Genomic DNA, 14,283 nt, shown 5'->3' with positions numbered 1-14,283 from the left:
GCCAGGCCTGTTGAATCAAGAAATCACATACATAGAAGCTGTCTGACAAAGGGAAGCACGCTAACAGATCACAAAAAGCCACACATCATGCCACAATCTAAAAAAAAATCAAGAACAGATTAGAAACAAACATGTATCGGTATAGGAAAGGCTTCAAAGCCATTTCTAAGGCTTTGGAACTCCAGTAAACCACGGGGAGAGCCATTATTCACTAATGGAGATAACTTGGAAGAGTGGTGAACTTTGCCAGGAGTGGCCGGCCTGCAAAAATTACTCCAAGAGCATGACAACGACTCATCCAGTAGGCCATAAAAGAACCCAGAACAACATCTAAAGAACTACAGCCCCACTTACCTCAGGTAATGATTCAACAATAAGAAAGAGACTGGACAAAAATGGCATCCATGGGAGAGTTCCAAGACCAAAGCCACTGCTAACCAAAAAGAACACAAAGGCTCATGTCACATTTACCAAAAAAACATCTTGATTATGCCCAAGTCTTTTAGGCAAATATTTTGTGGACTAATGAGACAAAAATGTAACTTTTTGGAATGTGTGCCATGCCTCCTGTTACATTTGGCATAAAACGAATACAGCATTTTATACCAAGAACATCATACCAACAGTAAGACATAGTGATGGTAGCGTGATGGTCTGGGGCTGCTTTGTAGCCTCAGGACCTGGACGACTTACCATAATTGATGGAATCATGAATTCGGAGCTCTATCAGAAAATTCTAAAGGAGAATGTCCGGCCATCAGTTCGTGACCTCAAGCTCAAGTGCACTTAGGTCATGCAGCAGGACAATGATCCGAATTGCAACAGCGTTCAAACAAAGCAACATTTTGGTTTTGGAGTGGCCTAGTCAAAGCCGAGACTTAAATCCAATTGAGATGCTGTATCATGACCTTACCCAGGCCGTTCATGCTGATAAACCCTCCAATGTGGCTGAATTTAAACAATTCTGCAAAGAAGAATGGGCCAAAATTGTTCCTTAGCAATGTGAAAGACTCATTGTCAGTTATTTTTAATGCTTGATTGCAGTGGCACAATCAGTTATTAGGTTCAGGGTACTGAATTACTTTTTTTACATAAAGTCAGGCAGGTTTGGACAGCTTTTTTGCCTTAGTAAATGTTACCATCATTTAAAAACTGCATTTTGTATTGTATCAGGTTATCTTTGTGTAATAATAAAAACATTTGATGATCTGAGTCATTTAGGTGTAACAAATATGCAAAAAAAAAAAAAAATCTGAAAGGGGCAAATACTTTGTCACACAACTGTAGTGTATATAAAAAAGTTGAGCTCAGGGAGTCCCGTATGGAAAAATATAAGTTAATGAAAATATATGTGAAAAAGCAGCAGCACTCACAATATTGTACACAGCAATAAACCAAAATAAAAATGTGTTGCACTGTTATAGCCTTATGCATAAATCACTATGAATGACTTATTAAGTGATGAAATACAAATTAATAAAACCAATTATTAGTAAGTGTCCACAATCAAGTGCAGATGTCCTCCAGTTCTTAATTAGCACAACACCCAGTGCTCCCCATAGGAAATAAGGGCAAATATATCCTCTTACCAGATTCTGAGACCTCTCAAGGTCTGTACTCGCATCAGTGAGCGTAACCTCTCACTTCAGGTTTCTCAGCCGCCTTGTGGATATCACAGATGGAAATCACTATAGCTATAAATCCTTAGAGAACCTCAGACCAACCAGAGAAGGGACTCACATTATCCTTTTGCATGCTTTCAGTCATCCAGTCTCTCAGGACCAAACCATGGCTCAACAGCTTATTTTACCAACACCCTACAAGATGCAGGTGGTGACGTTGTATAAAGTGGTAAATGACTTCAAATACCCCTTACATGGGAGACGTGTGCTAGCTGCAGACTAGCACATGACTGAAAGCTGGCAAAAGGATAATGTTAGTCCCTTCTCTGGCTGATCTGAGGTTCTCTAGCTATGGTGATTTCCATCACTGATATCCACAAGGCGGTTTTGGTTTTGAGAAAAAAAATTGGTTTTGAAAAACTCCACAAAACCTTTTCCTTTCACACCTTTTTTGTTAATATTGTTCTGTTAAGTCTTCCCAAGAATGACTCTAGGCTTGTTATTTTAGACCTTATCCATCTTTGGGCTGAACTCTCCTGAGAGGTGAGATTTGAAGGATGGTGTTCACTGTGCTGCAAATTTTTGACAGAGCAATAGCAAAATGATACAGTTATCTAACCTGTCTGATATAATTTAGAAACTTTATAGCTAGCGGGTTTTACAGCCATAAATATTGTAACCTAGCCTGCCAAAAAAAAATATAGTTTTGGGTAAGGTTAGAAAGGTTTGAATATTCCCATTGCCATCACCAGTTATGGACTGTGCAGTTGTACAGGGTGCTAGTCCTTTGTATTAGCAGTGGACATTTTCTGATGTACCGTAAGTGGACAGCTGTAGTGCTGCCAACGTTATCTAACTGGCTGATATTTACTGTCCAATGCCAGAGATTCTTATAGGTAACCAGCAGCAATAAAAACTGCTATACTTTAGTACACAACAGCACCAATGGAAACTCATAATTTAGTACACGTCCTCTAAAGGATGTTTTTGGCTGGTGCAAGTCAGTTGAAGATGATAAAACCTAACAACAATACTGCTGCACCTACTAACTAATATAAGGTGCATGTTATGTGCTCCTTTTGGAGAAGAGGCACTTAGGAGAGAATATAATCACAATACACAAATCTTCCATTGATGACTGTAATATCAGGAGAAAACTAATTTCTCTAAAGAAGACCCGCAGCTACACAATGAAGTTGGATAAGAAACGGTTCGGTCCTTAACTGCCCAAGGGGTTCTTTACTGTGCACAGCTGGTGGAGTGTAGATACACTCAAAAGACATGTTTCCAAGGATAGGAAAATTGGTAGCAACACACACACCTGGATAGGCGAGACCTGTGTCTTTATTCAACCTTACCAACTTCATAACTTTGGCATTCAAAGGCAAGCATACTTGTTATCTATTATATTGTTGAATTTTTTAAGGGCAGGAGTGTGTTGTGGACATAGTGATATTTTTCACAGGGCCATAGGACATAAGGCCAGTTCCTTTAACTGTCAATTTTTTTTCTCCATATTTCTGACTGTCCCAAATGGATAGATTTCATCTCCCTTCCTCTCTAAGTGTACACACAGGAAATAGGTAAATCACCAGTTGGGACGAAACAGTAAGAATAGGATGGTGATGTGTAATTCTTCACTGCACTAGCCAAAGCAAATAAACAGTGTTTTGGCTGGAGAATGGATACCTTATCATAACAGTGTGTTGTTGTTTTTTTTTTTTTTCGTTTATTTTTTTCATATTAATATTGTCATTATTATTATTTAGGAATGTGTCACAGAAAAGGAATCAGGAAGAAGAACTCCATGACAGAATGCTAAACACAATTGATTGTCTCAGTTCCGTCAAGTACGGTCAAGTATTTTTTAAATTGATACAAATAATGTGTCACTTAAGGTATCCTTCACGCATGAGCAATACCCCTGATTTCACTATGTTTATATTAAAATCTCTGGAGTAGTAGCATATTCCATGATTACAGCAACCGGTAACCTTGGAACACCAAATATTAAATTAAAATCTGATATTGGGAAGTGTAATGATCAGTTTATTCTTTGATGTTCCATTTGACTTACTGCAAAGATATGCAAGTTATTGTATTTTAGAGTATTTGGGGGGGAGTTAACAAAGAGTGGTGTAAGCACAATGCTTGCAGCACTCTTCTAAACTCTTCAAAAAAATGGAGCAGATGCTGCTCTTAAATAAAAAAAAATGCAAGCCCCTTTGTTAATTGGGACCCCTAAATTCTCTGTTCTGCTGTGACAGACCCAACACAGAGCAGGAAAGCTGGAGCTGCATGCTCCAATCTCTCTGCTCGTCTTTGCCCCTTACTCAGCACAGAGTGTGAGGGAGGTGGAGGGTTGTTACTCTGCAAGCTCTGCGTGTTTAGTGTAATCACTGCTTGGGCAGAGAGAGGGATGTGAGCTGTCTACTGAAAGCGCACACCCCTATATGCCAGCTGCAAGCTGAATGAGGATCTGTGACTGTTTTCCCTCTGTTAATTAGGTGCAGACTCTTCACCAGTTTCTATTTCACTCTGCAATAGGAACTGGCATGGGTGGTGCATAGACCTGAAACAGGTCTATCTGCTTATTGTGGCGCACACAACTTCTGACAGTTTTCTATGCTTTTTTAACGGTGCAAGAAGTTTAATTAATTCCCCAGTTTATGTCCACAGACATGAGTCTGTCAGAAATGGATACCTGTGACTTTTTTATGTCTGATTAGGGATGAGGTTTGGGTTCTTTGTAATAATAAAGCATTGCCTGCCCTTTGAATTTAGGGCAGCTGGCTTAGAAGAGCCAGTAAATGTGGCTTTTGGATAGAAATGTAAGGTCACAGAAGCCATATTGACAGTGTGTGTTATCTGTGATGGGGGAAGCATAGGGAGTGCTACTGACACACTGCATAGGTAGAGACTAATAGTATTTTTATAACAGCTTACCTGTAAAAATCCTTTTCTTGGAGTACATCACGGGACACAGAGAAGCATAGTAATTACTATGTGGGTTATAGAGTCTACCTTCAGGTGATGGACACTGGCGCGCCCAAGACAGGACGTCCCCTCCCATACTGGGAGTACCTCGGTTTTGTAGCAAAGCAATAAGTGTCCCAATATCCCCAAACAAGAGGGGCGCGAGCTCTGTGTCCAAGAAAAGGATTTTACAGGTAAGCTGTTATAAAAATCCCATTTTCTTTCTCGTACATCATGGGACACAGAGAAGCATAGTAATTACTATGTGGGATGTCCTAAAGCAATGCCAATGAGGGGAGGGAGACACCAAAACAACCTGGGCGCCATCAGACATGAGGAATTAAACTGCAGCTTGCAGCACACTGCGCCCAAAGGCGACTTCCTCATTTTTTCTTATATCCAATTGATAAAACTTTTTTTTAACAACAAGGTTGGTCTTTATTGGAAAAAACACAAAAATGCTACATGACAAATCATTCTGGGTAAGAACAGGACAATACATTGATTACATATCAAAGAAAAAAAACAAAGAAGCGCACGGGTTGACAAGGCACAATACGACTTAAAAGAAAAAAGGATAATCATTAATAAGGCACACTTTTGAGAGAAGGAGGTCATACCAAACAAATAAGACAGCAGGCAACTTCTCAATAAACAACACCACAGGTACACGAGCTAACGCCTTGAAGCAGGAAGGGGGAAGAGGGAGGGGAAGGGGGGAGGAGAGGAAGGCCCGCCCATGGTGCCAGGGATAGCCCCGCCCATGGTGCCAGGGATAGCCCATCCGCGTGCAACTCAGGGGTTAGCAACATATGAGGGATCAGTCCAAGGCCGCCACACCCTCTCATACTTCATAGGACACCCTCTACTTATGTACGTCAACTTATACAATGGGAGTACTGCGTTAACCGCATTTTCCCAGGAGCCCACAGTGGGGGGCAAGGGGGAGATCCATTTCAACAGAATCTCTTTTTTAGCATAGAAGAACAGCAAAGAAATCAACGTCTTGGTAAATCTAGGGCGCTGCTCATCATCCTGTATACCCAATAGGGCCAATTCCGCCGACAAGGGTAGTTCCAGTTGAAGGCGGAAATTAATAGTCTCACCCACCACAGCCCAGAACCTCGCCAGCTTCGGGCAGGTCCAGAACATGTGTAAAAAGGTGCTCTCAGAAGATTGACATCGAGGGCAGTTCGGAGAGCGGAGCGGATAAATTCTGTGCAGCCTCTGAGGCGTAAAGTACACCCTATGCAGAAATTTTGTTTGGATCAACTTGTCCCTGGAAGATATAACTGCCCTAGAACTGGCCTCAAAACAGTCCTCCCAGGTTTCCCTGTCTAAGTCGGGCAGATCCTCCCTCCATCTCTCCCACAAGGCCTCCATCTTTGGTGAGTCCCTCCTCTGGAGCGCAAAATACAGCTCAGACAAAGGCTTAGCCAGAGTCTCCTGCGCCAACAGGTCCTCTATGGGATCCGCTTTCAGGGTAGGGGGGGACGGGAACTGTGCCCTGGCTGCGTGATGGAGCTGCTCATACCTGAACGCCATCCAGGGAGGGAGGCCAAACCTATCCGCCAGAGCACGGAAAGAGAGAAGAGCCCCGCCGTAGTATACATCGCGTAGCAACTTAATGCCAAACCGGGCCCAGAGCTGCGGATCCGGTATGGTTCTGAAGTGAGGGAGGGCAGGGTTGCCCCACAGGGGGGTAAAGGGGGACCGCCGGTCGGGACTTAGAAACCGTCTCCTAGCCACCCCCCAGACCCGAAGGGTCGCTACAGTCAAAGTCGGTAACAGAGGGAAGGCCGAGGGCAATTGATAAAACTTAGTGAAAGTGTGGACTGACGACCAAGTCGCGGCCTTACAGACCTGAGCCATCAAGGCTTGATGATGCACTTCCCAAGAAGTGCCAACCGCTCTAGTGGAGTGCGCCTTAACTTTAAACTGAGGAACCTTTCCTTTCAAGCCATAAGCTTGAGTAATGACTTGTCGAATCCACTTAGAGATAGTAGATTTAGACACTGCCTGTCCCCTTCTAGGGCCTTCCGGCAGAACGAATAGAATGTCTATCTTTCGAATCTGAGCAGTAGCCTTAAGATAGACCTTAACTGCCCTCACTACATCCAGTCAATGCAATGACTTTTTTTTCCGCAGAACTAGGTTCTGAAAAAAATGAAGGGAGAACCAGATCCTGGTTCAGATGAAAACTTGACACAATCTTGGGAAGGAAGGCCGGATGAGGCCGCAAGATCACTCTGTCTTTGCGAAGAATTAAGCCACCAAAAAAAACAACTTCCTGGTCAAGAGGACCAAGGGAATGTGGGACAGAGGCTCAAAAGGTTGCCTTTGTAGAGCAGATAGAACAAGATTCAAGTCCCATGGGCACAAGGGGGATTTAATTGGTGGATTAATACGAATCACCCCTTGTAATAAAGTCTTAATTAGCGAATGTGTAGCCAGTGGCCTTTGAAAAAATATTGACATATTGTCGAGACCTGACCTTTCATGGTACTCAAGGTTAACTTCATGTCTGCCCCCAACTGTAGAACTCCAGTACTCTGCCAATGACATACCTCCGAGGATGGCACCCTTTGGCTTCGCACCAGGCCACATATGCCTTCCATACCCTGTAATAAATAAGCCTGGATGCTGGTTTTCTGGCATTAATTAGTGTAGACACTACAGAATTAGAGAGCCCCCTCCTCTTTAACATATGGGATTCAATAGCCAGGCTGTGAAATTTAGAGAGCGTAAGGAAGGATGGAATATTGGCCCCTGTGAGAGCAGGTCTGGACGAAGCGTAAGGGTCCATGGATATCCTACCGACATTCTTACAATCTCTGCGTACCAGGACCTTCTGGGCCAAGCTGGAGCAACCAGAATCACTGTTTTTTCCTCCAACCTTATCCTGCGAAGGAGGCGAGGTAACAATTGCAACAGAGGAAACGCATAAATTATTGAGAACCGATCCCACGGAAACACCAGCGCATCTGTTCCGCAAGCGAGCAGATTCCTCGTCCGGGACAGAAAATAGTCCACTTTCGCATTGAACCTTGATGCCAAGAGATCCACATCTGGTGTTCCCCACCTTTGACATATGCTCAGGAAGATGTCGGGGTGAAGAGTCCATTCCCCCTGAAAGCAATTGATGGCGACTTAAGAAGTCTGCCTGCCAATTGTCGATTCCCGGAATGAAGATCGCCGATATGCACGGGACATGCTTTTCTGCCCAAATTGGGATCTGATCCACTTCTTTTTGGGCCGCATGACTCCTCGTGCCACCCTGGTGATTTATGTACGCCACAGTCGTAGCATTGTATCCTGACTGGGTACCCCTACAATTTGTTGGTCCATGCTCTTAGGGCTAGTCGTGCTGCCCGGATCTCTAGCAGGTTGATGGGTAGAGATTTCTCGGAGACTGACCACTTTTCCTGGAGAGAAAGCTCCCCCAGGACTGCACCCCAGCCTAGAAGACTGGCATCTGTAGTTACTACCCTCCAAGAAATTGGAATAAAGGACTTCCCCTTTTGAAAATTTTGGGGAACTAGCCACCAACAAAGGCTCTGCCGGACTGTTGGGGACAGCAACATAGGGAAGTCCAAAGCTTGGACCTTTTTGTTCCATGCGGACAAGATGCCGTTCTGTAACTTCGAACGAGGCTACCATTTTCCCCAACAGTCACATACAAAGGCGAATGGATGGCTGCCTTTTTGCACTGACCATCTGGACCAGCTCCTTTAAGAAATCAACCTTTGCCTGGGGCAAAAAGATCTTTTTCTGATCTATGTCTATAAGTATGCCTAAATATTCCAGTCTTTTCACAGGAACTAAGGCTGATTTGTCCAGATTGAGAATCCAACCCATGGACTCCAGGTATCTCACAGTTCTGTGTACTGCTAAGTTTAGATCGGCAACCGAGCGATCCACCAACAACAGATCATCCAAGTAGGCCATTATAGATATGCCCTAAGATTGGCCAACAGGGGGGCCAAGACCTTAGAGAATACCCGAGGCACAGTGGCCAGCCTGAAGGGTAAAGCCACGAACTGAAAATGGCGTAGATCTATCGTGAAGCGCTGCAGCTTCTGATGGTCGAGAAACATAGGTATATGTAGGTATGCGTCTTTGATGTCGATGGACGCCAATAGTCCCCCCCCCCATAAGGAGGCAACCACTGACTGTCTTGACTCCATCCAAAAAGATTGGACATTTAGGAACTGGTTTAGGGCCTTGAGATCCAGTATGGGTCTTACGTCTCCATTCAGCTTTGGGACAGTAAAAAGGTTTGAATAGAAACCCAAACCCTGCTCTTCTACCGGTACTTCTACGATTACCCCTTGGGATAACAGATGATCCAAAGCCAGAACTAGAGATTTTCTTTTTTCCGGGTCTTTCGGGACGCTTGACGCCGAGAAGCGGGGTGGAGGAAATTCCTGCAACTCCAATCTGTATCCCGCGGAGACCGTGGAGAGGACCCAATTGTCCTGGATCCTTTCTCGCCAAGCCCCCGCAAACAGCTGAAGTCTTCCCCCCACCCGGCTGAGTGGGGGCGAACCTTCATAATGCTGACTTAGATGCTGGCTTGGCCGGCTTAAGGTTTCAGAGTTTTTTGGGATACTGAGGCTGCCCCTGAGACTTTCCTCCCGCATTTGATCTCCCGGGAGGCCGTCGGAACTGCCTGGAAGCAGAAGTCCCAGGAACTGGAGAGGAGGGCCTCTTAAAAGAGAAGGGACCCCTAAACCTTTTCTTAACTGGCAACAGCGTGCTTTTTCCGCTGGATATTTTCTGGATATATTTATCCAAATCCTCCCCGAACAAACGTTCCCCGTGGAAAGGAAACCCGGCCAGAAGTTTCTTGCAGGGCGTTTCCGCTGACCAGTTTTTTAACCACAGCAACCTACGCATATGTACTAAAAGGAGCATAAGGCGGGAGGACTGATGTATTGAGTCCTTGATGACGTCTACCGCAAAGCATAATGCTTCAGGAAAGTCGGCTAAATCCTGTGCCTGCTGAGCAGGGATATCCTTCGAAACCTGTTTCATCTGGTCTTTTAAGGTTTGGCAGATACCAAAAGCTGCTACTGCAGGTTGGGCTTCCCCACTGGCTGTAGCGAGTGAGGTTTTTACCAATGTCTCCAATCTCTTATCCGTCGGGTCTTTAAACATCTGCACATTGTCTACCGGACAGGTCAGAGTCTTGTTCACACAGGAGATAGCTGCGTCCACTGTAGGGACACTCCATTTTTTGGTGAACTTCTCCTCCATAGGATATAAAACTAAAAAATATTTTTTTTTATGAGGCAGAAATAGTCTATCTGGATGTTCCCAATCTTGATAGATAAGACCCTCTAGGAGAGGATGAGCCGGAAAGGAGTAGTTAGCCTGAGGGGCTGTTAAAGAGCCCAAAGAAGAGACCGAGCTAGCTGCTGGCTCTAACAGGGGTAACTTGAAGGCCGAACGGACCATCTCAGTAAGGGACTGCACTAACAACCTTTCAGACTGAGAAGCCAAGAAAGGTTCCTCCAGGGTAGAATCCTCAGAGTCAGAGATCTCTGCCTGATCCCCTGAGGGTAAGTCAACCTCTTCCCAGGATAATTGTTCCGCCATAAGGAACTCCGCAGGGGGCGAGGGAGACCTGGTGCGTTTTTCTCTCGAAAAAAGCAAGAGCCTCTTCTGTGACATACACCAAAGCAGGAGGGCCAAGGGCAGATGAAGCACCTAACAGCCCCGTTGGTTTACCCCAGGCCGCCTCTGACTTATCAGGGGAGGACATAGCAGCAGGAGCATGCCCGAGATCCTCAGAGCCCGATGGTGACCCCTTTGGCTTTTTTGGTTTCTTAGTCCCCAAGCCTTTTGCCATAGTCCCAAGTCAAAGCCGAGGTACTCACAGCCAGAATTTTGAATCCACCTGCAGACCTATAGACCAGCAATTATGCTGCTATTTGATGGTCAGCCTGATGCAGAGCCAAATATGCGCCTTGAAAATGCCACTGTCAGTCTACCTTAAGGTAGTAGTTGTGTATTGGGAAGGATCTGTGCACAAATTCTCTGTGTCCACCGTCAGCCAGGATGGCTGAGGCAGACTGAGCTTTTTATAGTCTAGGTGCAGTAACCTGACACGCTCCGCCCTGTAGTCCCAGCCCCCTTCAGAGCAGCTGTATGGAAATCCTTGTGCGCGCGCGTGCCGCTGCACGTGCATATATGCAAGGCTACCACGTGCATGTGCACATGCCGCCGCACGTGCGAATACGTGAGGCCACACCACACCCCTGGACCTGTATCGCACCCTGCCAGAGAGCTTTTGGTTTTGGGTCTGACCAAAGCACTGGAGCCCAAGATCCAGCCCTCAAATGAGAGGCATTACAGGCAAAACCCCGTTCTTCTCAAACAAGACCCGGGTACCGTCAACTTTGGCTAAGAAGCACTTTGGACGGATCCAGAAATAGCTTGCTTAGGTTTAAAGCGAGACCACCACCTTAGACACTGGCGAAAAAACGGAGGTATTCCCGGTATGGGAGGGGACTTCCTGTCTTGGGTGTGCCAGTGTCCATCACCTGAAGGTAGACTCTATAACCCACATAGTAATTACTATGCTTCTCTATGTCCCGTGATGTACGATAAAGAAAGTATAGGGCTTGTGGGCATTTGGCCGAGCTGTGAAATTCAATTTAAACCCTTACTGATAGGAATGAGCTTTGGGTTCGACTGAAGCCCAGCCCATCCTCAGTTCAGTGAGTGGCCAACAAAATGGCCAGTTTGCCCACATGAACCAATGTATAATGCTTGTTTGAATTTTAAGATTTATCCTACGCATTTTCTGGAATCGGGAAGCCCTTTTGAGAATGAAGGACCCCTAGATATTTCCCCCCTTCCCCCAGGGAAAAAAACACAGGGTACATAAGCACCCTTAACTGTTCCTTCTCAAAATAATATAAAAAGTAAATAAACACCACAAGAGGTTTTTATATTGAATTTTTGTGCTTTGTTAAATGTCCCATATAGCTTCCTGCTTCCCTGGCTCCCCTGGCCCTTTTTTGACAATAGCTGCCTATTGGCTTTGGAAATGGCCAGGATTTTGTAACAACATTCGTCCTCCAATGGACTTAAAATTTGCTGTTAAGTTCAGGTGTCTCAAATTTCAAACAGGATTTAATAAACCTGCCGAGCAAACTGACCCAGGGCAGTTTCACCCATACCTAGTTCTGATTTATGAGGTAGATGCATGTAACCGTGTGTAAAATGTATGTTGTAAAATTTATTTCTGTGGCATCACAGTTTCTAAAATACAGACATAATTTATTTTGTAACTAGTATATGTAGTATATATTTTCAACAGTAAAAGCTTTGCCATGACGTTGGACTTTGGTTGGCTGTTTTAGCCACAATGAAACCCCCGCCCGTCATTCTGCTATAGGCCGGGCAGTGGTTTCATTGTTCTGAGTGGACATCATATGACATCCTTCAGAATGAGCCGCTCGTGCACAATCCCGGGGGTGCGCAGCGCGGCGATCTGTGGTGCGGTGTGTCCCTCAGACACATTGCATCTCTGATCGCGGTAAAGAGCCTATAGAGTAGGCTCTTTACCATGTGATCAGCTGTATCCAATCACAGCTGATCACTATAAATAGGAAGTGACAGTTTCTGGAATTCCTCTACTCATGTTGACAGCTCGTGAGGAGAAGAGAGCCGATAAGGAGCTTTTCTCAGTGGGAACATCTGCACTGATAATCAATGCAGCCCCATTAGTAATGCCTGTCAGTGCACACCAGTGATGCCAATCATTGATGTTTGTCAGTGCCCATAAATACTGCCCATTGGTGTCACCTCTTAGTGCCCATCAGTGCTGCATATCAGAGCGGCCTGTCAGTGCAGCCTCACAGGAGAAACATTACTGCCCAGTATTGAAGTGTAAAAAAGGGGGAAAAACTGCGCTAATCTAAAAATATATAAAGTGAGCAGCTACACAAGCAATGTGACAAAAATTGGATAGAAATGGTGAAGAAATATGTAGCGCTAATAGAAACTACATAGTGAAAACCATACATCAATGTGGTTAAATCACAGTAGCCTGTGAATGAGTGTCCATTGAAAATAAAAATAACACAAACAAAAGTCCGTCAATAAGAGGTATATGACCACATCCTCGTCATGAGAAGGACATTCTGCACGGTGAAACAGGAGTAGATGGAATACTCTTACCGGATAGCGTGGATCTGCTTGTCAGCGACAACAGATCGTAAACGCATGGAAGGACTCCACTCGAATCTGCTCGGCTGGACGGTGGCCCAATGGTAGACTCCACACAGGATATCCCGATGAATAGCTGTAAGCCTAAACTGGAACCTCACCGTGGGTGTACTTGCTCCGACTCAGATTCTCAGACAGGAACAGAAGGTCAACTTGTTTCAAAGCGACAATCGGTGGTGTAAACAGTGGTATCCACTGAAGGAAGGTGAGCACAATCGTGGAGTATGAAAAACGTTATATCCAAGCAGGTCATGCAGGAGAAAGAAAAAACAGTGCTCCGGATGGTGCAGGTAAAAGAGGGTAGGTTTTATTGTAATAAAACCAAATTACATTAAAAGTGATCACTTCAGCATAAAATGGATAAAAGCAATATGGGGAGCAGGTATAGCAAGCTTGAATCATAATGTGGTACAGTAAAACCCAAGATTTCGAGACCACCCTAAAACGTAATCACTGGAAGTAGGCCCACGAGCTAGGAAAACCATATCCAGTGATCACGGTTCACAAAGTATTACTGGTTACAAGGCATAAGAAAGGAAAATAAAAAGCTAATAGAATGTGATGCCAAGGCTGGCAGGAGTCAAAGAAACAATGAAAGAGAAAAGAAGAGGAAAAGAGCAGAAGAAAGGAAATAAAATCCGTCTGGGGATCCTGCATCAACTTATTTATATGATTAGATTAATTTATCCGGGATCTGCAAGTACACGAAGCAAAGGGGACCATATTTTGTTTATCTCGTATGACACTCACAATTTTTTCATTCAACGTGATCCATCTGAGTTTTTGTTTTACTATCACAATGTCTATGACAGGGCTTTTCCACTCTGTCGCTATAGCGATTTTGGCTATATTAAGTAAATTAAGGTCTGAGTATGTTGTGCAACATTTTCAACAGGCTTATTTAGTAGGGCAATACTCGCATCTTTAGTGATGTTGAGCATTGTGACTAAAAAAATAAATGAACCCTCATCCAAAAATTACAAACCTTGGGGCACGACCACCACACATGCAACAGTGAGCCTATCTGGCCACAGTCCCTGAAACAGGTAGCTGAGGTGTCTGGTTACATTTTTGACAGGCGTCTGGCACTAAATACTGGCGGGGACTTTGTAACCTGCCTCAATCAAGGTAGCATTAAGGATACCTTTATCGATTTGCATACTCCATTTACGCCAGTCCTCCACCTCAGGGGTTATGGACAGATCCCTTTCCCACGCCACCTGGTAAGATAATCTAGCAGTGGAGTCAACAAACAGTTTGTATAGCATGGAGATGACCTCTCGCAGAACAGTATGCTGCATGCATCTGTTTTCTAACATAGTTCGGACTGCTAAGTCAGTGCTTTACTTCTGCAAAGATTTGAGAAAGTGGTAAACTTTTTGAAAATGGAAGCTCTCCGCAGGGATGGGGCATCTCCAGACTTCCCATGAAATAGAGATGGTCC

At 44.6% G+C, this 14,283-nt stretch overlaps 1 protein-coding gene across 2 annotated transcripts in view; it reads left to right on the top strand.

Moving 5' to 3' along the window:
• Window positions 1-14,283, top strand: part of ADCY7 (adenylate cyclase 7) — a 336,616-nt gene that overhangs the window by 283,668 nt on the left and 38,665 nt on the right. For both annotated transcript variants that reach the window (XM_040328713.1, XM_040328712.1), the window contains one exon: window positions 3,392-3,472. In XM_040328713.1, the coding sequence (XP_040184647.1) occupies window positions 3,392-3,472 (81 nt within the window). The remainder of the gene's footprint in view (window positions 1-3,391; window positions 3,473-14,283) is intronic.

Source organism: Rana temporaria, chromosome 11 (assembly GCF_905171775.1).
Source record: "Rana temporaria chromosome 11, aRanTem1.1, whole genome shotgun sequence".
Taxonomy (NCBI): Eukaryota; Metazoa; Chordata; class Amphibia; order Anura; family Ranidae; genus Rana; species Rana temporaria.
Note: the sequence above shows the minus strand (reverse complement) of the source record. Positions and strands in the feature narration are given on the sequence as shown.